This window comes from Chaetodon trifascialis, chromosome 15, assembly GCF_039877785.1.
Source record: "Chaetodon trifascialis isolate fChaTrf1 chromosome 15, fChaTrf1.hap1, whole genome shotgun sequence".
Taxonomy (NCBI): Eukaryota; Metazoa; Chordata; class Actinopteri; order Chaetodontiformes; family Chaetodontidae; genus Chaetodon; species Chaetodon trifascialis.
In genome coordinates this window covers 11,642,635-11,667,446 of record NC_092070.1, presented here as the reverse complement: position 1 = coordinate 11,667,446, position 24,812 = coordinate 11,642,635, and the positions used below count along the sequence as shown (strand labels likewise).

The following is a 24,812-nucleotide window of genomic DNA, read 5'->3' as shown; positions in this document are numbered from 1 at the left end:
TTGATATACAAATTTTGATTGTAGCTGCTTTAATGCAAATAATCTGCAGAAACATGTACACAAGTGTTACTGCACCAGTTCATGTGCAGACTAAAGGAGATCTTGTGATGCAAATATTATTACCATGTTTCACTATTTTCCTTTCAGCTATCTGAATTATTGTGCAAAACCAAATCAACAGCCTACACACACACACACACACACACGCAAATATACACACACAAACATCAGTGAATAATGTCGTGATGACATATTTATTACAGTATAGAAATTACTGCTTATACAAGCTACAAAAAAACTATTCATATAATTCAATCGTTCGTTTTGAAAAATCATCACTATTCTCAATACTGGACAAATGCATATAGTCTAGTGAAGCGCAGACATTTTTTTTTTTTTTTAGAAATACATCATCTAAAAGTTGCTATAACTATTGATTTTAGACATTGATTGTGTAAAAATGTCACAGAGCATTTCTCCAGGAGCACTAAAAACATCCCTTGTGCTCAGAATGTGAACTGAAGAGCCATCCACAGTGGACATGATGGCAAAGTAAGGACGGTATAAGTTACTTATAATAATCTAGTTCACATTTGATAAGAGATGATACCATGTATTCAGACAAAATATGGATACACACAATTAAGCTGAATTCACTTTCATTTAAAGAATGGAATTAAGTCAAAAATGTAAAAATATACATGACATATGATATATATATATATACATTATAAGAGAACCCACTTTAAAACACAGGTCTTTCCAGTTTAAAGCCATCAGTATTTCCAAAAAAAAAAAAAATAAATAAAAAAATGAAAGATTCCCAAAAGGAGTCTGATGTTCGAGGAAATCGATGCCTTATTTTGGGATCATTTACTATATCACAAAAAGGGCTTTGACATGAAATCTCCACAAACAAAAACATTCATTCATTCAAATAAAGGAACAGAAAGTGAATTTAACTCAGTCCTGTCTGTGTCACATGTTTGATCCAGACAAACTAACAACAAGGCAAACTAGAAATAAATGATGAACTGATTGTCCGGCTGGTTTAATGTCGCTGGTCCCATTGTCTCTCTAACAGAAGACACTTTAACCTTTTAAATGTTAGTATAAACCTTTTAAGAGACAGATGAGCAGAGGGGGGGAACAGGCCATTCATGTCATTTCCACAGGCACCAGACTCTGGCCAGCAGGGACCGTCAGGGTCCACACACGCACACACGCACGCACACACACACATTTTCAACACGGTCCAGTTCTCCTTCATTGACATGCATCTGTCGTGTTAGTAGCACATTATACATAAACAGTATATTATCTGGATTATAATAATGTGAAAAAATATAATAATTACGATAATACTATATTTTACAGAACAGCTTGAATTTGTCTGTGGCCAATAGTTAAAAAAAAAATTCTTTTAGTGTCATAGCAATAAAAAATGTCTTTCTCCTCCTCCTCCTTTCTCCTCACAAGAATCACTACAACGTGTGTGTGTGTGTGTGTGTGTGTGTGTGTGTGTGTGTGTGTGTGTGAGGTGAGCTGAGGGGCCCTATAGGTTGCTGAAGAGTTCATTTTTCTTGGTCCAGTCCATGGGCGGGGCTCTCTTGTTGGAGCGTTTCTGGTGAGCGAGCTCTTTGACCTGCTGCAGGGACAGGTTGAGCGCTGGGATGGCGTCTGTGATCAAACCCTGAGTAAAGACCAAAATGTCAACATATTTCAGCACAAATATGCAGCACGTTGTGTTTTTTGAAAGGTAGTGGTGCTGCAGAGCATTTTCTGTGACGTACCTCAGGTGGCGTGTTTGTGGGCGGGGTTGTGAGTGAGGCATTGGACGAGGTGTTGGATGGAGAAGGACTGACTGACAGCTTGGAGTCCCTCTCTGCCTCTTTGGCTCCTCTACCGTTCACCTGGGAACACAAACACTCATCAGCATCACTTCATTATGTACACTGACAAACCATTAAATATATCACAACACTATGAACGTTTTTCCATGAAGACATTTCAACAAGTGCGACTGGAAACTACTCTCTCTTCCAGGCATGGTGTAGTACTAGAGCACACCACATGGGGGCAGTCTTAGATTTGAGTTGTTTTTTTAATACAAACAAGTGAAGCTGACATTTTCAAAAATGTCTTTCGAACACTTTTTTTTTTTTTTGCTTTGCTAATATGATGAGTTCTGCATTTCTCTCTGGGACATTTTTCTGTCAAACATACATATCTGCAAATGTATTGTTCTGGGAATCACAAAAAACAGGCAGTTAGTACATCTGTGGGCAGAGAGCTCATGAGATCAGCAAAACACTTTAACATTTGTTCTGGGAAAGTGGTGAAATTTGAAAACTCTTCTCGCTTCTCTTCCTGGTTTATTATTATTTCATTCAGAGCTTTTCATGCAGCAGTTTGAATGTGTTGAAAAGGTTACAGGACAAGATATTTAAGTTCCCACAGCCTCAGTATACGAATCAGCTTTAGTGTCTTCAGCTCATTTTACATAAGCCAGTAAAATCTTCTCTTCTCATACCCATTGATTCGTAACCCACTCCAACCCACCAGCCGTTAAAGACAACTTCACTCTGACCTCTTGCGCCACCTCTCCCTCTCAGCTCTTCAACCTTTTAACTGGTGTCTCTTATGCAACAACATGGAACATCTAACTTCACTGCTACACACACACACACACACACACACACACACACACACACACACGCACACACACACACACATATCCCTGACAAATGGGAAGGGTGGGTCAAGCTTCACTTTGCATATTTGGCCAAATGCCTAAGAGGAAGGCGGCCACACAGTAGTTTCTTTTAGTTTGTGTCCTGTGTCTTCAGTCTGGAATTATCTCTATCTTATCAACACCGATTTGCATAAAAGTCTAGTGTGTCCACCTGGGAAGTGGACACTCTGGTAACCAGAGAGACCCTCAAAAATCATTTCTGTGATGCCACAACCATCTACCACAACTACTTTCTGCTTTTGTTGGAATAAACAGCGCGCAGGAACTCCAATTAAAAGCCTGAGATTTTGGGTAATACGGTGGTGGAGGAAGTATTCAGATCTTTTACTTAAGTAAAAGTAGCAGAACTACACTGTAAAAATACTTAACTGCAAAAAAAATTTTTTAAAAATCCTGAATTCAGAAGTATTAGCATCAAAATTTTTAAAGTAAAAGTACTCAATGTACAGAATGGCACCTCAGAATAATGTACTGTATTATATTACTATAGTATATTTAGTGATGCATTAATGTGTACATCACTCCACTGTTCTTGGAAAGGTAATCAATAATTTTAAGTAATTTTAATTAATGTACATACTGCTGTGTACCTTAACCTATAATAATATATAATCATTTATTATTTGATTTATATTTGTTTAATTAATCTGAATCTGCGAAGTAGCAAGTAAGTAAGTAAGTATGTGGATACCTTCTGAAATTTAGTGGAACTGAAGTAGAGTAGTATAAAATCGAAACACTTAAGTGAAGTACAAACACCTCAAAACTGTGCTCAAGTACAGTACTTGAGCAAATGTTAATTCCCACAGCCTTGAAGGCGTCATGAGCTGGACTATTTCTCGGCCGGGGGCAGTAACTTCCTGGAGTCCCCGCTGGTTGCCTGGCAACTGCTCAAAAGCAAAGAGCAGTCTGGAGGATGACCCCTGTGAAATGGTGATGTGTTGTTTGACAGAGTTTCGCCCTCGTGTCATTCACGAGAGTTTGACTGGTTCATATTTATTCACCCTGAACAGCCAATGAACCTGCTGTGCAGACATCAGCTGTAACGTTCAGTGAGCTCGCTGTGTCTTTTTCATGTCGCATATGTATCCCGTCTAATTGCATCTTCCCATTGACTTTGTATGCAGTTGAGCCGCCTCTAAAATAAGCTTCATGGTCTGTCCAAACACACAGTTACACCTCAATTTTTGTAGAGATAAAACATAAAAGACAAACTGCAGGCAGATTATGTTACACTTGGACAGAGCCAGGCTAGCTGCTTCCCCCTATTTCCAGTTTTTGTGCCAAGCTAAGCTAAATGGCTGTAGCTTATATATCCCGACAGACAGAGAGTGGTATTAACATAAAACTGTTATATTCTTCATGCCTCAGCTTAAAAGCGTAGCCTCTGCTTTTAATATACCTATTATACAATATGCTATAAACTGTGGGTCAAGCCACTTAATCTCTCACATGATTTCTATCTTGCACACACAACCTGTCCTTGGTCAACCACTTTCAAATAACTCAAAAGTTAATGGCGAACCAGCTGGGTGGGGTTGTCCACACAGCACCACACAATGCACACCAGAACCTTTAGACAATCACAGGAAAGTCCGTTCAGTACACGTCTCTGTGATTAATAACTCTCTTCAGCAGCGCCTCATTTCTCCGATGTGGCGCTCCACACCTGAGAAACGTTACTTTCAAACGCTGTTCGACCTTGACCTGCTGGGCTGTTTGTGCCACACGAGGAGCTACACAGTATTCAAATCAGAAGGTCGAATTATTATTGTCCTCCTCTCTGCCAGGAAGGAGAGGCTCCATCGGTGGAGGGGGAAGTTGCCGCTGTGGGAGACCGACAGCCCTTCACACACTTCAAATCCCACTTCTGGCTTTGCTCTAAAGCACATTTCCAAACCAAATCGCAGCTCTACGCTCTTTGAAGTGCCATCCTGCGTTTTGAATGTGTGATATATTTGCTGCTGGTGAATCTTACCTTCTCCTCCATCCCTCCATTAATGGCAGGCTCAGGCAGCGGACCTGTAGGCACGAGAACCACACAAGAATTGGCCATTAGACCTCAAAAATACAACTCTGTCTGTCAGGACCGATGTCGTGCCGTGACACCTGCGGCCCTTCAGTCCAAGTCCTGCACCATCGGAGCAGGGAGCTTGGTGCTGCTAGATCAGGAGTCTTTCTGCAGCTCACCTTTCATTCCACCATCAGCTACTCTCTTACATAGCACAGGTATGAGCAGATCATCTATTATTCATGCGTGGTTCATCTTCTATGAGATGGTGCTACCTCCTGGTCCTCTCCACCTCCCCTCTTCCTCCTCCTCCTAATCAAACTAATCCCTTTACATGTCAGAAAGCTGTAGTGGAACATTGCCCCTCATCTTTTTTCTCATGAAAATGCCTCCATGTTCCCCTGTAGCCATGTTTGAAAGAGGTGGTACCTGCATCACATCACAGAGGTCCGACTCTTCCCTTACCTTCCATCTCTGATCCTTCGTATGGCCCAAAAGTATTTTTAAGCTAATGGTGATTCTTACAGGAAACAGCAGCTGCTCCTCCAGAGTTAATCTGAGATCCAAGTCCACCTCAGGTCTTTGCTCTGTGTGTGTGTATGTGTGTGTGTGACTCTGAGAGGAGCCTCTCCAAGTCCCAGCACAGCTCCAGCTCCAGGCTGAGAGGCCACTTGGAGTGAGCGCCTTGGAAACCAAACAAAGCCGCTGGCCAGCCGGGCTGCTCAGAGAGAGGCCGTGTGCATGAGTGTGTTGAAGTTAAGAGTCAGTGTGGGCAGGCGTCCTGTGAGTGGGCAGCGTGTGAAGTGCAGGCAGTTACCTGGGAAACACCTCACTGGAATCTCTCCCCTGTAGGACGCTATTATTTTAATCCCAGACTGAAACGCTGGAGGGTTTAAGAGTCCAGGAAACTGTGAAACATCTGCCTCTGTGCACAACTAAGTCCAACCGGGGTAGTTTATGAACGACCAGCAGGGAGCAGGGAACTGCTTCAAACATCAACACTAAACGTGTAATGATCTCAAATCTAATAAATAAATACATGTCCTCTGTGAATAAACAGGGAAGCATCCCTCCCCCCTCCCTTTGGCCAGAGGACACACACACCACTTGATCTGTGGCTGGAGGGACAGCCCCCATCACAGACTGTACCAGAGCTCCCCCTGGGGGCCGTGGTAAATATGCCAGGACAAGGATAAGGATAAGTCTGGACACTGGTTTCCTTACTGGACATTTTCTGGAGCTTTCAGCCATATCTTTTGGCCTTCATCAGAGGATGGACTTCTATACCCGTTTGTTATCAGAGGACTGATACTTACGTCGTGATAATAACCAGACAATCTCCGTGAGAACTGAACCAACTCCATCTGATCATATAATGCAGTTCAAAGGTGCAGAAATATATCTGCTTTCTAATTATTTTTGGTCAAACTAACTTATTATTGTTTTATCATTCTTTTTGAGTGCCAACTTGCCATATAATACAGAAAGAGAGAGAGAGAGAGAGAGAGAGAGAGAGAGAGAGAGAGAGAGATCTGCATTTAAGCCTTTCCACTTTGCAAACAACACTGTTACTCAATCCAACTCTGATCTGTCTGATCTGATCTATTTATGTCTAAAAGATTAACTTTCTCCACGGGGCATCAACATGAGGTGCGGGGCAGGAAGCGGCTCAGTGTCTCTGTGTTTGTCTGCGTTTCTTGGCAGAGAGAGAAACAGAAAGAAAAGGAAAAAAAAAAGCCATGCAGGGCCGAGTGAGTCAAAGAGAGATCGAGAGAATCAGAGGAGAAGAGAGAAAGCACTGCCAAGAAACTGTGTGACAGACTTTTATTTTGGCGGGATCAAGAGGAGGACAGGAGGAGGCAGCGTCTACTACATGTTAATAACTGACAATCCTGAAGGCAAACGTTACGAGCTAATCACGGCCATTCATTCCGTCCTCTCACCGGTCAGGTGATCCGAGGTGGGGGCCACTCGGCACCTCTTGAAGAAGGCGTCCGTGTCAGGGTCCACCACCAGCAGACGGGTCACGTTCCCGCCGACTTTAATGGCAGCCACTACTTCTGAGTGTGTCTTCCCTTCCACAGAGACACCGTTCACCTGTAGAAAAACAGATCATTTCAGGTTTTATGAAACTAAGAAAAAAGCACTATTGTTTCTTTCTTTTTTGCCTTTGTTCACACACAGACATGAACAAAGTGTTTTTATCACTGTCAGGATTTCTTTCTCAATATTATCACTTTGTCTGCCAGAGGCTCCGGGGCAGGAAATCCTGTGTGTCGTATGCGCACACACACGCTAACACACACACACATTCTTTCAACCACTTACTTACAAAACAATCACCAGAATGAGCTCAATAGTCTGCTGCCCCCAAAAGTCTGAATTTTTTTGCTTTACTTTGTTCTTTAAATGAACGTTGGTCCATCATGTCTCCACGTTAAGAGACACTCGGCTGTGTGACAGCTGTGCTTTAACTCTGTGGTATACAGTAACCCAACATGTCAGGTGGCTCCTTCTAGCACCAGCTGAGTGTTCTGGGTTAAAATCACCCTGGGAAAGCATGTGAGAAATGTCTCAAAGTGTGTGTGTGTGTGTGTGTGTGTGTGTGTGTGTGTGTGTGTGTGTGTGTGTGTGTGTGTGTGTGTTTAGGTCATAGGGTGGACCTGCATGTCTAAGCCAGTCCCACAGAGGAAGCTGGACAATAGCTGCCTGGCCAGTAACAGCAGTAACAATGGCTGTCCGCTCCCCACAAAGCCCCGCTCCTCAGTGGGTGGTGTGGCTGTCTGGGGCCCTCTGGGGGACTGGAAACCCCTCGCTAGACTCTCACACAGACCTGAACCTCTGTGGTGCTTTAATCCCTCTGTCCTCTGTCTGTCCTTCTCCTCTTCCTTTTCATTTTACTCTAGTTCTTTCTTCGGGAGTGAAGGGAGGCGTGTATGACTGTCCACATCAGTGGACCCGCTGTCGCTCTGATTGGACCGTGTGACGATGTATTACACTGAATGAGTCAGAGGCGTTCATTCTGAGTGGCTTCTGCTTCTGCTGGCTAAATAATAAGTGGAAGTATGGCAGACAGCATGGTTAGAACATCTATTAAAGGACAATAAAAAGCAGGCACGTGGTCTGTGGTTAAAGTACAACCACAGCTCTGTCTCTTATACATTAGGACAACAGCTCCATCAAATCTGCTTTTATCAAACATTTTAATGACACACTCACAGGAAATTTGCTAGTTTTCACCAGAATTGTGATGTGAAAATTACAGTAATTCACACAGTAATTTTAGATTTATTTTTTTATACACGTGTCTCTGTAGGCCAGTGTATGAAAAAAAAGGTGGTGGGCAGAGCAGACCCCAGACCAGCTCTGAAGCTGATTATTCCAGCGTGAGGCTGCTAACAGTGACAGGTACACCAGAGTCCTCTGGGGGATTTAAGACCCCACACAGTGGCTGCTGGTTCACTTCACATTCCTCTGAACACACAGTTAACTTTGGGAAAAGAGCTGAGTGCAGTATTCAGACGACCTGGATGGCTTAGATACTACTGTAGGATATTTTTAAGGTGGATGCAATGAGTCAGAAAATACTCCATTAACAAGTGAAAGTCCTGCATTGAAAATGTTACTAAGATAAAGTATTTAAGTATAGTCAGGAAAATGTACTTTATCTATTAAAAGAACTCAATGCAGAAAAATGTCCCCTGTAACTGTTCTACTATTCTACATAATATCATTAGATTATTATTACTCATGCATTAATGTAAAGCAGCATTGTGCTGTTGTAGGTGGTTGAGGTGAAGCTCATGTTGAACTGTTATGAACAGGACTGTAACTAACGATTATTTTCTTCATAACTTGGTTTGTAAAAATTCATAAAGTACTGAGAAATGCCGTCACAGTTACCCAGATTACCACAATGCTTGTTCTGCCCAACCAACAGTCCAAATCACAAAATTGTTAAAAATAAATTACAAAATTATTCAAATAATTAAAAGGAAAAGCAGTAAATGTTCACATCTGTGAAGTTGGAACCATGAAATGTTTGGCATTTTAGTATGAAAAATTACCTAATCGATTGGTCAGTCGACTAATTGACTAATTTCTTTGGCTGTACTTGTACATTTTCATCATTTTCATATGTTTGGTGTGCAAAAATCTTGATTTGTAAAGTAAGTAGTATCTAAAGCTGTCAAATACTTTTAGTGGAGTTAAGGCAGTATTAAATAAGTAAATGTACTTAGTTACTTTCCACCACTACATCTTTGACATGTGAGATGTAGCCAGTCCTTCAGACTTGTACTTTGTTTCTTTATATGACATCCTAAAACAGTAAAAAATGTATCAATATTTATTTTAAGAGCTGATATTCAGTCAGATATGAATGACGCAGAAACAAGGTTACATCTACAAAGTGTGTAACAAGGGTCTGATTTCACACTGTATGACTAGAAAACGCTTTAGTGCAGCAGCAGAAAAGCATAACCAAAAATATCACTTTTTTTTCTTCATAGAAAGTAAACAGGCTTTCTATCTCATACCTCTCAGTGTAGGTGAGGCCTCTGTGATCACCACACCATTCTTCTCTATTTTTATCCAAATACAACAATCCCTGGAGGCTGCCTGGAGCGGAAGTATGGCAGGCTAATCAGGATGCACCATTTAGATGGATATTTTTGTGCAACTCTAAGGACTCCAATCAGTTACTTCACATAAAGATTAGTTGGGAGTAAATTTCCTTTAAACTGCCAAAGACTGACATAAACACTTCTTACATAAGAGGAAAATCTGGCACCCTGTTCAAGGAGTTTCTCAACTAGAAAATCCTCTTACCAGAACAATAATAATTTTCCTAAATGTCCCTTTTGTCACATTATGAGTTGCTGCCCTGCATGGTCTCACAGTATTCCAGCATTGATCTTTCAGAGTACCTGGACTATCCTGTCCTTGGGCAGCAGGCCTGCCCTCTCAGCTGGAGAGTCCTCATCCACAGCCCTGATGTACTGACCCGGCCGCGCCCGCTCGCTGTGCAGGTTGAAGCCATATCCGTTGGACCCTCGCTGGATCACGCAGAGACGTGGTCGCAGTTCAGTGCCCGCCTCCTGGAAGAGGCCAGAACAGAGAGCAAACAGTATATTAACACACTGTACGTGACATGCACCAAGAGACAAAACACGAACTTTAATAAAAATACCTCCACCATGGCTGTCTGCTCAGAGAGAACAAGAGGCACAAAGATTACGGAGAGCTCCTGTGACTCGTTAACCATGAATATAAAGCCGAGGTTGAACATGCAGGTGGCTGCTGCATGCTGATGTGTGGTGCAGTGTGTTTTTGACAGTCATGAATAAACTGAGGCTGCTGTTTGGCTCCACGTGACTCCGCAAACTGCTCGCCAGGAAGGAAGGGGGGCTTGGAGGCATGTGATTGGAGGTCTGCTGGGAAGGTTCGCGGAGAATTTGGGGAGGGGGCAGTCGGCTTGAGGAAGGGACCGGTTCCGGTGTGGTCCGATAGCCCTGCTCGCTCCAGGCTCCGAGGAGGACAATGGAAGCTGGGCGTTGACCTCTGACCGCCTCCCCCTTGCCCGGTCCCGCTCTGGGATGGCAGGAAGAGTTAGAGCTGTATTGTCATCCAGGAAAAAACTGGAGCTCAAACCAAGAACCTCCCTTCCGCTGTATGGATGAGGCAGGTTCTGTATTTAGCAGAGGGGCCTTTAATGGCGCTGCCATCAAAGAGGTCAATGAACAGAGCAAAACACAGGCGCTCCAGAGCTCAGGAGAGACAGTACCGGTCAGGATAATCTTTGTCATTGTGACCAAATCTGACCTGACACTCCCTCCACATCACTCCCTGTGTGCTCTCACCCTCTGTCAACTGAACACTCGAGGACAATCAACAACCTCTATTAAGATGTCAGTGTGAATGACTCACTTTCTGCGTTAGATACAGGCAGGAGGCTGATTGATTAAAGCTACTTCAAAATACCAGTGGACATAAACAAACTGATAATAACTGAAGAGGCCTGACTCAACATTTTCTCTCATATACTTTGCAACCAGCACTGAGTGACTGTCACTTCACTGGATTATGTAAGAGAATTGTTCTGAGCTACAGTAACAACCCACCCACCTCTGCCAAGAATGAACTATGTTTCTGTCAGTGAAGCACCTGGAAATAAACAAGACATTTCGGGACGGGTCACCTCTGGTTCCAGTTCCAGGAATTACAGATAAGAAGCATGAGCATGTTAAGAAGAAGATATATTATATTAAAGAATCAGAATGAATGTAAATAATAAGCAAACTACAGATGTTCCCCAAAATGTCAAACTATTCATTCAACACAGCTATTTCTGCTAACTTGATCATCCAAACCTTAGATAGCTGGGTTCCTTGGAGATTTCTCATGATGCCAAAATATGTTAAACAGAAATATAGTGTCGCACATTTCCTAGGATATAATACATTCAGTGTAATGGTGTCAGTGTTTGTCTAACAACAGTCTGTCCTCATCAGACATACAGATTGGCCTCCTTTGTGTCCTGCTGAACATTTATCCTGCTGATCAGATGTGCTCCTGTAAAAAGCCCTACATCATAATGGTAACTGGTTATACAAAAATGGTTGTCCTTGACTACACGTCCTTCACTCAGTGTTACAACCAGACTACAAATAAAACCACCTTTCTTTACAAGCTCTGAAAGAGTAAAAGACACAATCCGAAGCACAGACTAAACAAAAAAGTGCTTCTTTCTATCTTTTCCTTTAGTAAATGGTTAGTTTGGCTGCTGGAGGTCTGTTATTCCTGACCTTCCTCCTCTAAAAGCCTGGAATGAGCTGAGCTTTCTCTATTTCAGCTGTGTGATGGCAGAGTAAAGCATCATTTGCAAGAAGTATGAAGCTCACCAGGATTACAGGGTGTTTTCATTTCTGAAGAAACACTATTTATGCAAGATAATAACTCAATAACTCATGTGTTGGACACCCTGATAGCAGGTAACACTGAGGGCCATCAACACACACTGCAGCCTTGCATCGGGCCCTCTGACACTCATCAGCGGCTCTGGCTGACCTCAGGCCTCCCAGCGCAGTGAGAGAGGGTGAGAGAGGCTCTGGCAGCAACAACAGAGGAGGGTTTGTGTTGGAGTGGAGTGGAGGAAAGAAGAATCTCCACGCGGGTCTGAAATCTGTGGAATCTGCTGAACACACACAAGCCAGGAGGGGAACCGAGGTCCTGACTACTTGTCAGATGTGCACGCCTGTGTTTCTGCGGTACATCGCTTGTACTGCCTGTTAACGACAGCAAATACAGAGCAAGTTCTCCAGAACGTTACATAGCTGTGAGCTGTGAAATGAGCTGCTAATATACTTGTCACATCGAAGGTACAAACACAGAACATTCATGGGACGTTCTGGAAAATACAGACTGATATGACTCCTCCACACACAGTGCAATCAGCTGAGACTCGAGGCTAAAACAACAACTAAATATTTGTTTCAGTCAGGGTTAGAGCCGAGCTGAGGTCAGCTTCTTCAGGAACATTTCTACACTTCCTCTCACACTATTCTGTTTAGAGTACTTTCCAGACCCTAAAGCAGTTGCAAGTATGTGACATGTGGAACGAAAACAGATTAATTCATCCACTTCCTCCAGTTTAGTTTGGTTGTTGTAAGCCTATCGCAGGGCTGTGAAAATCCTCCACTTCCTCATGTGTTGACAGTCCACCCTGATACAACCAGTTCAGCATCATCTCACCTGTGTAAAATATAATTTAAAAAATAATCTCTCCAAAAGATGAAACGCTCAAAAACTGTGAAACATCCTCATTATCAACATTTCTCACTGTTAGTGTCACTTTAAGATCAAAGTCACGCCGTTTCCTATTGTGTGAAATGTTCCTCTTGGCCCAGAAAAATAGCATTTCAACATGAACACACTCTCTGCGACACAAACTTTCCTTTGTGGAGGGAAGCGTTGAACAGGAACTGTTGGCACATCTTCCCTCAATATGCTTCCCCCTGCGCTGGCTCAACTTCCTCACATGAAAGAGAAATCAATATACAAAAACACATATGCACACAGATGCACACCATCATGGGAAAGGAGGCTGAAGAGGATGAAGTGTCTCCACAGAGCAGAGAATTAAATGCGAGTGTGCGACATCTCATAAAAGAAGCCAGGCATCAACAAACGATGGCTATGATGGCCGCGAGGCAAATCTGACAAAGATTAGGAAGTCAACTCACCACCGATCCCCCGACATAAACACAAGCCATGACACAACACTCAGATTCAGCCGGTAAATATACAAGCTGACTATGAGGGAGGGAAGGAAGGAGAAACGATGAGCCGATGATACAGGCTGGAAACACAAACATGGAGGAACAAGCTCTCTCATATAACAGGAGCCAGTATTTTATGTTAACTTGGCCTCATAGAAACAATTCGACATGCAGTGAAACACACTCGCAAAACAGCAAATCGATGTTTTACAGGGGGTCAAGTGGACGACTCGTTCTTGGTTGTGACCAGTAACTTCCTGGACAGCCCGCTGGTTGCCTGGCAACTGTTCACAGCCCCCCCCCCCCCCCCCCCCCGAAGAACGTGTGAATTGACTTTTTTTTTGTACAGACAAAGAAGATATAATGTGTTAATTAGTGAGCTTTAAAGGTGCTAGTAGGCATTTTTGGTTACCTTTGGACTCACTGTTTCCAGTCTTCATGCTAAGCTAAGCCAATCAGCTTCTGCTGTCTAAACACATGAGTGGTGTCGATGTTCTCATCTAACTCTCAGCAAGATGGAAAAAAAGGTGTATTCCCCCAAAATATTGGAGTTCTCGAATGAAAACAGACAGAGAGGGTCTGAGCTACTGTGTGGTGTAACTCTTCTTTCATTTTGCATCTTGAATATTGGCACATGTGCGTGCCTGTTTAAAAGGCTCACTGTTTTATTTCCTTCATTTCATAACGTTGTGAACACTCTGAAATGCTAAATAATGACGTGCGGTTTGTTTTTCTCTCCGGTGACAGATTTTTGATGTATTGTAAATGTCTCACAGTACATGTAGACGGTGTATCATGATGCTGCCTCTGTTTTCTTGGATGATGCATCATGAGCTGTGATTCTTGGCCCTGAAACACTGATTAAACCTGGTAACTGTTTTGAACTGATTATCAAATGACACTTTACTGAGTATCAACTTTGACACTGACTGGGTGGATACAGAGTGAAGTAATGCCGGATAATCTAAAAAAAAAGGGAAACCACTGTGTGAAGTAAAGTTGCATTATATGTTTCCACTTTGACTTTTGTCTACTGAACCACCTGCACTCTAACGCCTGCTGCTGCGAAGCCTCTTTCAGGCCGCTCATGTCTGCGTGTACTTTCTGTCTCCACTGAACAGACTTCAGATGGCTTTGGCAACTAAAAATAAGCCATCGCTTTGAATACCAATCACTCCAAAACAATACCAAGGCCCGTATTAATATTCTCAAAACACACTTCTGAGTCACACGGCTGTCTCATGAATCTCACTGCTACTCCAGCACAGCTTGTTCAATAGTTTACAGGTTCTCCACCCAGAGGCTGATGCAACCCTGTTTTAGACATGTTTCTGGTTTTTCTCAGGAAACTGCGATAACCAAGAGATAAGATACCGAGGCAAAGTTCAATTTACAGGCCTGCGCTGCAGCTGCAGCACCTCCGTATGTGAGTGGAGCTGATCTGGCTGATTTGACTCTCTTAATCCTAAAGTGAAGTGCTGAATTCCAAAATCCTACAAAAAAAAACAAAAAACAATTTTTGGAAAACCTTTGCTCTCTGGAATGTAACAGTGAATATTTAAAACACAAATTACAGCTTTGGAAACGCTGCATTTGTGTAACCAAAGGTCACAGATGCTGAAGGAATTTTCATGGTCAGTCAAAAAGGCTTTTTTCTGTCATGCAAGACATCTTGTTTTATGTTGATATGAATGAAAGACAAACCTAATGGGTCAAGTAACAAGGGATGACATGAGGAACTGTTGCTAATTAGTCCATTTCACGCTCATAATGCAGCAAGAGCATATATTACAGACACAAATTAACCCTTTTATTAACAAGACTAAGAGTCTACAGCCACGCTAGCAGCTCTGTGAGGCTGTACTTAGAAACAGCCGTGCTTTCTGCATGCTAACATGCTCACAGTAGCAATGCTAACATGTTAATGTTGCACAGGTACAATGTTCTCCAATGTGCATCATCTTTAGTTTAGTGTGTAGCATTCTAACATTGACTAATTAGCACCAAATGCAAAGTCTTGCTGATGGGAATGTGGTTAGTTTTGCAGTATTAGTCATAAACCAAAGTATTGGATCAATGAACAATTTGACCTGACGGTGGCACGAGCTAAACATTCAGCTCAAAACCACAAATGTGAACCTCATAGTGGCGCGAGAGTTCAAGTCAGAGGATTACCAAAATTCATTAGGACTCTTCCTCTGGGGACCATGAATGTCTGTAGCATATTTGAAGGCAATCCATCTCATACTTGTCAGGCATGTTGCCCCGCAAACATAGTACAGGAGCACCGAGTCCTTGTTTATTCCTTTCAAGTACCCACAGATGAGTGTCTGACAAGCTGTATTGATTGATTTGCATCTTCAAAACCCTCTCAGGGAGTATTAAAAAGCAGCCAACTACCTCCATAACAACCATCCATCATGTTTATCACCCGCTGCCACCCTCTAACTCTGGAGATTTGCATCTGCCAGGCTCTCCTGCTGATTCTCTCCGGCAGAGGAGCGCTGTAGCTGTGAGCGCTGTCTGGCATGGAAGCAGCAGCCTGTGTGAGAGAGATGCCAGCGGCTGCAGCTCTACCACTCAGCCTGCAACTTACTTCATATTTTCCTCATGCCTGGCCAGCGGACTGATGTGTAACTACTGGCCTTAATAAAAGAGCATACATACAGTGCTGGATGTCTGTTACTGGAGGCTTGTGTCAGTCCTCCACGGCTCTGGCTCTCTGACTCAACTACTCGTTTTGTTTCGCATACCAAGAATAAAAAGGTCACATGCTGAAATTTCCTATAATTACATAAGCACCTCACTGACGCAGTCCGACTGTTCTATTCAAACAGCCACTTTTTTCCAGTAAAGTCACGAGCCAGGGGCATGAATGCAGGCGGTGCGGTTGCACAAGGGCCCATCATAACTACCTTACAGCAGTGTCAGGAGTCCTGCAAATCATCAACTGAAATCTGTCACACTCAGCTGATCTTTGCATGCAGATATGTCCCCTGAAGCAGCCCAGCCTCTCTTTCATCTCTATGTATCACCCTCTGTCCTTCTGCTGCTTACTTCGGCGCAAGAACCCCCCCGTCACCCACAGTGTCGCTCTCCCGTGAGTTCGGCCTCTTTGATCAGCATAAAGAATAACCGCTAAAGTGACAGATTGCAAGGCACCATGGTTACTCAGTGACATGACAAATTGTTGGCCTCCTGGTCCTTGTGATTGTCATGTGTAGTTTTGGATGGAGATTAACAGCCTCAGGGGCAGACGTAATAAATGTTTGATGTTAACCTGGTTCCTTTTTAACCAGCACAGCACAAGTTTTGTCTCCTTGAGTGGTTGGAGCGCACCACTCTCTCAGGCAGTATGGGGGTGTTGGATTTCAAGCTGGACCATTGAACCAGCTGCGAGGCAGGCAGAGGGGGGGAACAAAGCACCCTACTGTCCCCCCCCTTGCATTAGAGGATGGGACAAACTGGCCCTACAAAAGAAACCAAAGAAAGGTTCTGCTGAGGGTTCCCATTACAATACACTCTTTAGGGGGAAGGCCTAGAAATAGAAAAGTAATGCCAGTCATCACAGCAGGGGTACAGCCACTGATAACAACAAATGGAGTGGTCTTGATTACCAGAGAGACCTCGTCATTGCTTTAAGATCTCTCTGGAAATGGAGCTGGCAGGTTCTGCCTTTCCTCAAGGGTCTTCTGCAGCGTCCATCTTGAGTTTGTCCACTCTGCAGTCTACTCTTTTAAAAACATGATTGCATTCCGCCCACCGAAAGCCAAAGAGTTAAGTTTTATCTCTTCAACCAGTCTTCCTGTCCCTGACCCTCCACCCTTGCAGACCTGAAACTGACATCAGCTCAATAACCTCTAACACAAGTCTTTTTCCCACTTTTCATACACAAACACACAGAGTACTGCAGTGTCTGATATAAGAAAATGCATTTACATAGACTGCATCCAGCTGTTAGTGGAGCATGTGGGTGACGGGCAACAATGGGAAGAAGACTTTAGTTGGGGCGAGAGATTTAGAATTAATACTGAAGAAAAGGTCATGCCCTTTACTTAAAACATACCTTGTGGCTGTGTTGTATAACTGAGGCTGCTGTTAGCGAAAAAAATTTATATTTAGTGTCTTTCCCAGTGCTGGTAAAATGTAAAATGATGAGTTGCTGAAGTGTTGTCCCTCCTTGCAGCTGAACATAAAACATCTCAACAACATAATGGCCACTTAAAGCCATGTCCTCTGGGAACCATGAATATCTGAGCACAATTTCATCTCAATAAACTAAAATAGTTGTTGAGATATTTTGGTCTGGACCAAAGTGGTGGACCAACCGACAGACATAAAAGGCGTGACAAAGCACTGAGCATGACTAAAATACCACCACCAAATAAAAACCTGGAGCAAGGAAATCCAATTATATTACTAACTGTTGACCTTAAACAAATGCTGAAGTATTCTGGGACAGATTTTTCTCGCATTTCCTCAGTCCAGTGTATGTAAATATCACCAACAATGTACATCAATTTGCTCTGTCTTGGACTCAATGCATGGCGTCTCTGTCTTGTACGGTGGGAAGGGAGGTGTACGGCAGGGGGTGAGTCTATTTCAGGGTGAGCAGCAAGTCATTTCCACCCCCTCCCACCCCCGGTAGGGCGCGGCCCTCCGGCGCATTGTCTGACCGGGGTGGTGAACCTTCAGCAGAATGGAGAGGGAAATGGAATGTGGCATTGTAGAGCCTCCATCCAGCATCCCCTGAGACCAAATCACCAGCAACCCCACCACCCACCCACACACATACACAGGGTTCAGGTTCCACGTCTGACGTGGGCCACAGTGGTCTTGGCCACGGGGATGGGACAGTAGTGCTGTTGTTTGGACTGACGTCATTGAGAAGTTTCAGAGTGAGAGTGCTGCGATGTGCAAAGGCAACCACAGATATTAGCTCCTAATCGATTGAGCCACATCTTGTGATGTGGTAGAACTGTATCCTCTTGCTCAAGATGTAATAGTCGAGCCTTTTACCGCTTAATGACCGCCTCAAACAATATTACATAGTCTATGAACTTGGGCTAGCATCAAAAAAAGCTAATACTGGCTTGTCCTCGTGGCCCATGAGATACTGACCATGACGAAATGTCTTGGTTGCAGACCTTTGTTCAAAGTCCTCCCCACTCCTCTCTCTCCCTTTACTTCCTGTCAGGGCCTAACTGTCAGCCAATAAGAAGGCCAAAAACTACCCAAAATACTTACAAAAAGCTAAATACTCTAAGCACTGTTCTTCTAATGACGTTATGTTTCCATAGTTTTGGATGTTTTTTTTACCTTTTCCTGGCCTCTTTCTTCAACTGATATGTAATAAATTGTGTGTGACTGTCTTGCAGAAACACTGCTGCTGTACTGGTGGTTATCTTGGGCAACATTTTGTTGTTAGTATTGTATCATGAGTTACTTTCTATGAGACTCCCACCCATAATACACACACTATGAAAGACACTGGATCAGAGAAGTGTATATAACGTGCGTAAGACTGCCAGTGTTTGGTGGTGGTTACTAAAACACAAACTGACACATAGTGATTACTGAATAGAGACAATCTGGCCACTGCATGCAGCTTGGAGCTGTATTAGATGTGAGTGTGGTTTTGTTTACTTTGGTATAGACTGAATGTTATCTAAATGGCCCTATTAGAGTTCTGTGGTAGACAGTTATTGAGTGTATTTATGTCTATTTAGCTGCTATTAATTAATAAAGTGAATACTGTCATTGCCACATTATCAATCATGTGTTTCGCTGTGATATTTGATTTAGTCAGGAGGAGGGCAGTAACATATGTGTTACATAATAAACCTGAGACTGCATTTCTAGTATTCTAGAAACACGTTACTGTTATGAATGCACAAATCTTACAGTAGACACACAATGAAGCCCCTCTGCCGCGTCTTATCATGAGGGCCGTTTCCCCTGGGACACACAGCCCAACAATCAGCAGCAGGACAAGGAAGGGTGACTCCCAAAGTTTCTCACACACGCACATATAGTAATGTGAAAACACCCACGCTAAACAAATACAAATGCAACGTATGCCCAGACCGTCCTGGGTGAGCAAACGTCAAGCGGCGGCGTGCGTCCTGTTAGACTGAATCATAGAATACATCTGATCCGGTCAGGCAAACACAGTGACATAAGCTCCATTACCCAAACAGAGCCTGAACAATACCTGGCTTTGTCCCAGTGGCTTCAGTGATAATGAAACCAACAAATGCTGCTGGAGACACTGTTTACTTTTCAGTGTCTTTTGCTGGAGCGACATGCTATTCAACCAGCGTCTGTATCATTGTATTATATTTTCTATTTAGCTGCCACTTTTGCTCAGACACACAGCGACGTTGAGACAGCTTCTCTAACCTTTTAGCTGTAGTTTACTGTCCTGCTGCAAGCTGCTGGGACTCCAGGGGGCTGAGAAGAGGATCAAGACGACGGGGTGGGGGGAAATCTTCCACCGACAACAATGACAGGAAACCAGCACAAACGTCCTGGGGTCTGTGCACAGGCCAAGACTCCCTTAGACAGCAGCAGGCAGCCAGAAACACACCCCTGACCATCCTGGCTCGACTGCTTACTGTAGGTGTGGCTATTTGTGCCTCTAATGCACGACAAATGATCATCGAATGTTTATTCTAGTAAAAGACAATCTTACCCAGGGGCTATTTCTGAAGGCTCTGCGTGAGGGGTCAGTGAATGTGGACTTGATAAAGGTTAAAGGTAAACACTACCTACACTACCACCTACACGTGGATAGGAATGCCTCAGCTGAACAATCCCTTTAACACACACACACACACACACACACACACACACACACACACACACACACACACACACTCTGATTGGACTGTTAAAGTGAAATAAGGAGGATAGCCTATAAAAGCCAATTATAAAGGCCATTGTCAAGCCATGCACTGAAGGCCATTCAGTGGAGTGTATACAAATATAGACCGAGTGCTCCCACGCAGCAGCTCAGGGATGATTTGTTTAGGGAAAACACGTCGCCCCGTGCAGTTAAAGGACCGTGTTTTCTATGTCAAAGCCAAGCATGTGCGGTGAAAGCAGTGGAAGGCTTCGAGCTCTTTAATAAGCAGGTTTTATGTGAATGTGCAGATTAGAGGCTCAGATTAGAGGAGAGGAGCAACAGCCAACAGGCACATCCACATAAAGTCGCCCTCTTCGTCTAAGAGATCATACACACACACACACACACACACACACACACACACACACACGCTCTTGCGAACACTTGCCAGTGTACCAGATCTCATCTATCCGTGGTCAATTTCATCTGACACAGGCGCTCCTCTTCTCCTGTAATTAGTGTTTATGTAAGCATCCGGCACCCATTCAGGAAGACTCCCAGAAAAAAACTTCTCACCCTCACACTCTCTCTCTCTTCAGCTTGAGCGGATCACTGAAGGAACAGCCAGAGCAGTGTGATGACGCAAACACACTTTAACGGCTATCACTAGACAATGTTTCTGCACAAAACACTACAGATTTGCATGTTAAAACAATGATGGACAAATGCAGTGGGATCATCTGCTTTCATCAGTGCTAATAATTGATCGATGAGTTGAAAAATGCCCAGGGTCAAACCACAGGTGTGCAAAAAAAAAAATGTCTGATTGCAGCTTCTCAAACGTGTTGATTTTTCTGTTTTGCATATCTTTGGGTTTTGGACTGCTAGCAGGACATCGGCTCGCTGAGATCATTCCTATTGTTCAAACTGGCTGTCAAAAGATACTTTTCTGGATGAGCTGACGGATCTAGATTGGTAATACGAGCTGAGAGAGAGCATCTACTGCTACTTCACTGCACTCAACAAAAGGCAGAGTAAAAATTTTACTGCCTGGTAAACAAAACGATGACCTTTGGAGCTGATGATGTGTTTTTTGAGTGTGTGTTTTGTTCCATGCTGACGACGGAGGCTCCTATTTTCTTACCAGGCCGCGCTCTGCATTTCGACCTTCATCACTGCTCATTGCATTTTTTCGCACCTCCCCTGCGCTGTCTCACTTTCGCCTACCTCCATCCTAACACATGCACTGCACACACACGACATCAGCGTAACCATGGAAACCTTGAGCGAGATTCCTCAGTTTCCGGAGAAGGCGTCGCTCTCGAACCCTCTTTTGTGTCGCTTCAAAGACGAGGCCAGATAGGACGAGTGCGGACGTCAGTGTGACTGTTGAACCGACGCTGTGTGTGTCTTCCAAGGCTGTACATGAGTGTGTTTGTGCTGTCTGTGTGTGTCTGTGTGTGTGTCACTGGCCAGGCACAGGAATGCTGGACAGGATGTAGGGAGAAAATTCCAGAAAGAGTCGACGTGAGAAACACACCCTGAGGTGACTCTGACTGTAACACAGAGGACTCTAGACCGCGTCCTTTGAGTCTAATTTACACACTCTCACACTCTGCTTGTCTTCTGTCCCCACGTACCTTCCTGTGAAATCTCGCATTTGTACACACTGTGCCTTTGTATGAAAAAGAAATTCCCAGCTGCGCTCACTGTTTGGCATGATTCGTGCTGGATTCTTGCTCCGTATGTCAAACTCTGGGAGGCTGCTCAAATCAAAAATTGAAGAGTTGTTAGGAGTGCTATTGTTTGTCTCGACGCCACTTCCCTCTGGGTTGCGTGCCAGTGTGAATTGCACTGCCACAGCTCCATTAGGCCATCTGTGGAGAGTATTGAGAGTAAACACGGGAACAATCGCTGTATATTCCCAGGACAAACAACCTAACCCAGCAGTGTTCAAGAGCTGTGCAAGTGTGGGCCTGGTGAAGGAAAGAAAATCTCTTTTAAATTCCTGAAACATAACTGCAACAGGCTCTGCGTGCTCTGAACATGTGAGAGCTGCCATTACTCCGGTGTTATGAAGAAAACAAAGTAAGGAAGCAGTGAGTGACCCAGCAGAGCTTCAGTAATAACAATGTGACGCTTCAGCTGTGCTCAGCTTTGAACAGCTGGGTTCATCTAAGGAGAGCGAGCTTACTGATAGGTAAGCAACACATCATTACAAATTAATGGGAAAACACAGTATGTGTGCAACAAATTATCTAGTTCCACCTTCTATAATGTGATTATCAGCTGTGTTTCTTTGTCCTCTATGATCTAATACTGCATATCTTTGGGTTTTGGACTGTTATTCAAACACGGCATTTGAAGATGTCACCTGGGACACCGGGAAACTGTGATGGACATTTTATGGAGAAGAACAACATGTGTAGGATCCATATATTCATCAGAAATGGATTTTTTTGTTGCAGCTCTAATTTGAACCATAATGCAGTTTGAGCTGCTGCTTCATTTCCTGAGAATCGGCAGGAAATTAATCATCAAAGTAGCCGTTGAGGTTGTCTAATCACTCAAAATCCCTAATATTTGTGAGTTCTGGATTTTCAAATGTGCAGAAAGAAAGCAAACGAGCACTTTTCCCAAAATGTCAAAGTATTCATTTAAAACAACATTCAAACTACACTCAGTTCCTCTTCAAAAATGTCCCAACTTAACCTTTTTGACCTCCGGTCAGTTTCTTCATACACCATTATGACTTCAATCTCAGCTTGAGGACACTTTCATTCTCATCAATTTTTGCCTCCACCAGATCATACAGATCCCAGAAAGACCATCATCTGCCAATCACATGGGCGGAAAACAGGACCACAGCAGGGTCTTCTCTGCGTCTTTGTTCCTGACCGCTGCTGGCTCTGCACACTGTGGCCCTTCTTCCCACCTACAGTAATGTACTGAGGAGCAGAGCTGGACAGAAACAGCCTCGGGGGTAAACATCTAGGATGCAGCGAGGGGCACAGATGTTCCGGACTGCAGGGACCCTCTTCTCCTCAAGAGCTTTTTAATAAACCCTGGTCACAGCCGCACACACACACACACACACACACACACAAACACACACAGAGGCAGACAGACAGACGGCGTGGCAGTAGAAAATAAGGGCAGACTGAGCAACAAGTGGCTACTGCGGGAGTGCGAATACACCCATAATGTTTTACAGGCAAAGATCAAAGGCTGAAAAAAATCCTTTCAGTGGGACTCATTTTGTGGAGATTAAAAAACATGAAAACACTAAGCATTTCCTGTTGTTTGTTGTGGAGGGTTGAGCAATGTCAGATATTTGTTAGGATTGTTTCTTCTTTTACAACACGAAGGCACAACATCACGTCTCTCCAAAGTGTTTTGCTCACGCACGCTTTGGTGTGGGGCTGCAGCCTGTCATTGCTGCTGACTCCATGCTGAACCATGTGGCATCGCTGCAATAACACAGGGCAGAGCTGCTCTTTGAGGCGCTGGGAGACACATCAGCATCACTTATTGCAGAGCAGCAGTTACAGAGAGTTTACAGACTGACAGACAGTTTGGCCCCTGTACTATTGATCTCAGAGCTGAAGCAGGTTGTTTGTCCTCTCACCCACAGCTAATGTGCAGCCAGCTGACCCTGCCCACAGCCTGGAAGCTCTGCAGCCAGCAGCGTGTGGGTGCAGCTGCCCATGTTCTCCATGTCATCGACACAGAGCACCTATTCTGTCCAGGAACCCCCCCCCCCCCCCCCCCATGCATTCAGCGTCATTAAAGTAACTCTGGAGGACAGAAGTGTGAGAGCCGGAGGTGACCTCGTGCAGAAACTTTTTTTTACCTGCCCTCGTTCTAACTTTGTCAGACTCACCTCCTCAGAGTTGATGCTCAGCTTCTTCCCGACGTGCTCGTGGATTTCTCCGTTACTCTCCGGCACCGGCGTGGCCTCCCTGGATATCCCCTTCACCTCCTCCTCCTCCTCCTCCAACTCCTCGTCCCTCTTGACGTGCCGCTCATCCCCGTTTTCCTTCCCGTCTACCTCCCCATCCTCCTGCACCACCACCACCTCCTCCTCCTCCTCCTCATCCTCCTCCTCGTCGAAGGGTAACGGGACACCGTCGTTGACATACTCCTGCAGACACTTCATGTTGTGTTTCTTCAGCAGCTGCTCCGTGTCCGGGTCCACCACGATGAGCTCCAGCCGGCCCTCGGTGGCTCGTATCCGGGACACGACCTGCTGGTGGCTCTCGTTCTCCACGTCCTCCCCGTTCACGAACACCAGCCGGTCTCCGGCGCGGAGCCCCGAGGTTTCGGCCGGGCTGTCGGGCTCCACTAAGCGGATGAACTGCCCCGTCTTACCCTTCTCCCCGTGGAGGTGGAAGCCGTAGCCGTTATCCCCCTTCTCCAGCACGCACAGCCGGGGGCGCAGATACTGGCTTTTGCTCGGCATGGTAGGCTTCACTCGCCTTCACACTACTGCTGCTGTGGCTCAACCTGTTGCTGCTTTAAAGTGGAAACGACTGGAAGACCTGCTCAGGATGCTGCCGGGGAGGGGTGTGTGTGTGTGTGTGTGTGTGTGTGTGTGTGTGAGTGAGTGAGTGAGTGAGTGAGTGAGTGGTACCCTTTCAAAAAACACCCAACCCCCGCCCTCTTGGGGAGATTAGTCCGTGGGAAGCGGTGCTGGTGTTTGTCCCACTCTCTGGTCCACTTTCCCAGACGAGTCCAGGTCTAATGTAGACTTCACACCTGCTGTAAATCCTCGCGGTGTGTCCTGCGCTCGGACTGTCCTGTGGGAGCAGTGAGGGTACTGACCCGGGGTCTCAAGTCACAGCGCTCCTTTCAGCGCGCGACAAAAAGTAGGATAGGCACTCAGGAAGAGGGAGGTGCGTTCACGGAACAGCCCAGCTG

The 24,812-nt window shown here is 44.5% G+C and overlaps 1 protein-coding gene across 1 annotated transcript; it reads right to left on the bottom strand.

Annotated features, from left to right (window-relative positions):
* Positions 1 to 240: 240 nt before the first annotated feature.
* Positions 241 to 24,739, bottom strand: LOC139343769 (Na(+)/H(+) exchange regulatory cofactor NHE-RF1-like). The gene is made up of 6 exons (XM_070981557.1): positions 23,776 to 24,739; positions 9,695 to 9,865; positions 6,710 to 6,863; positions 4,734 to 4,777; positions 1,794 to 1,913; positions 241 to 1,693 (listed from the first exon to the last, which is right to left on the bottom strand). The coding sequence occupies exons 1-6, from the start codon at positions 24,352 to 24,354 to the stop codon at positions 1,556 to 1,558; spliced, it is 1,206 nt and encodes a 401-aa protein (XP_070837658.1). The 5' UTR covers positions 24,355 to 24,739; the 3' UTR covers positions 241 to 1,555.
* Between the last annotated feature and the right edge of the window lie 73 nt (positions 24,740 to 24,812).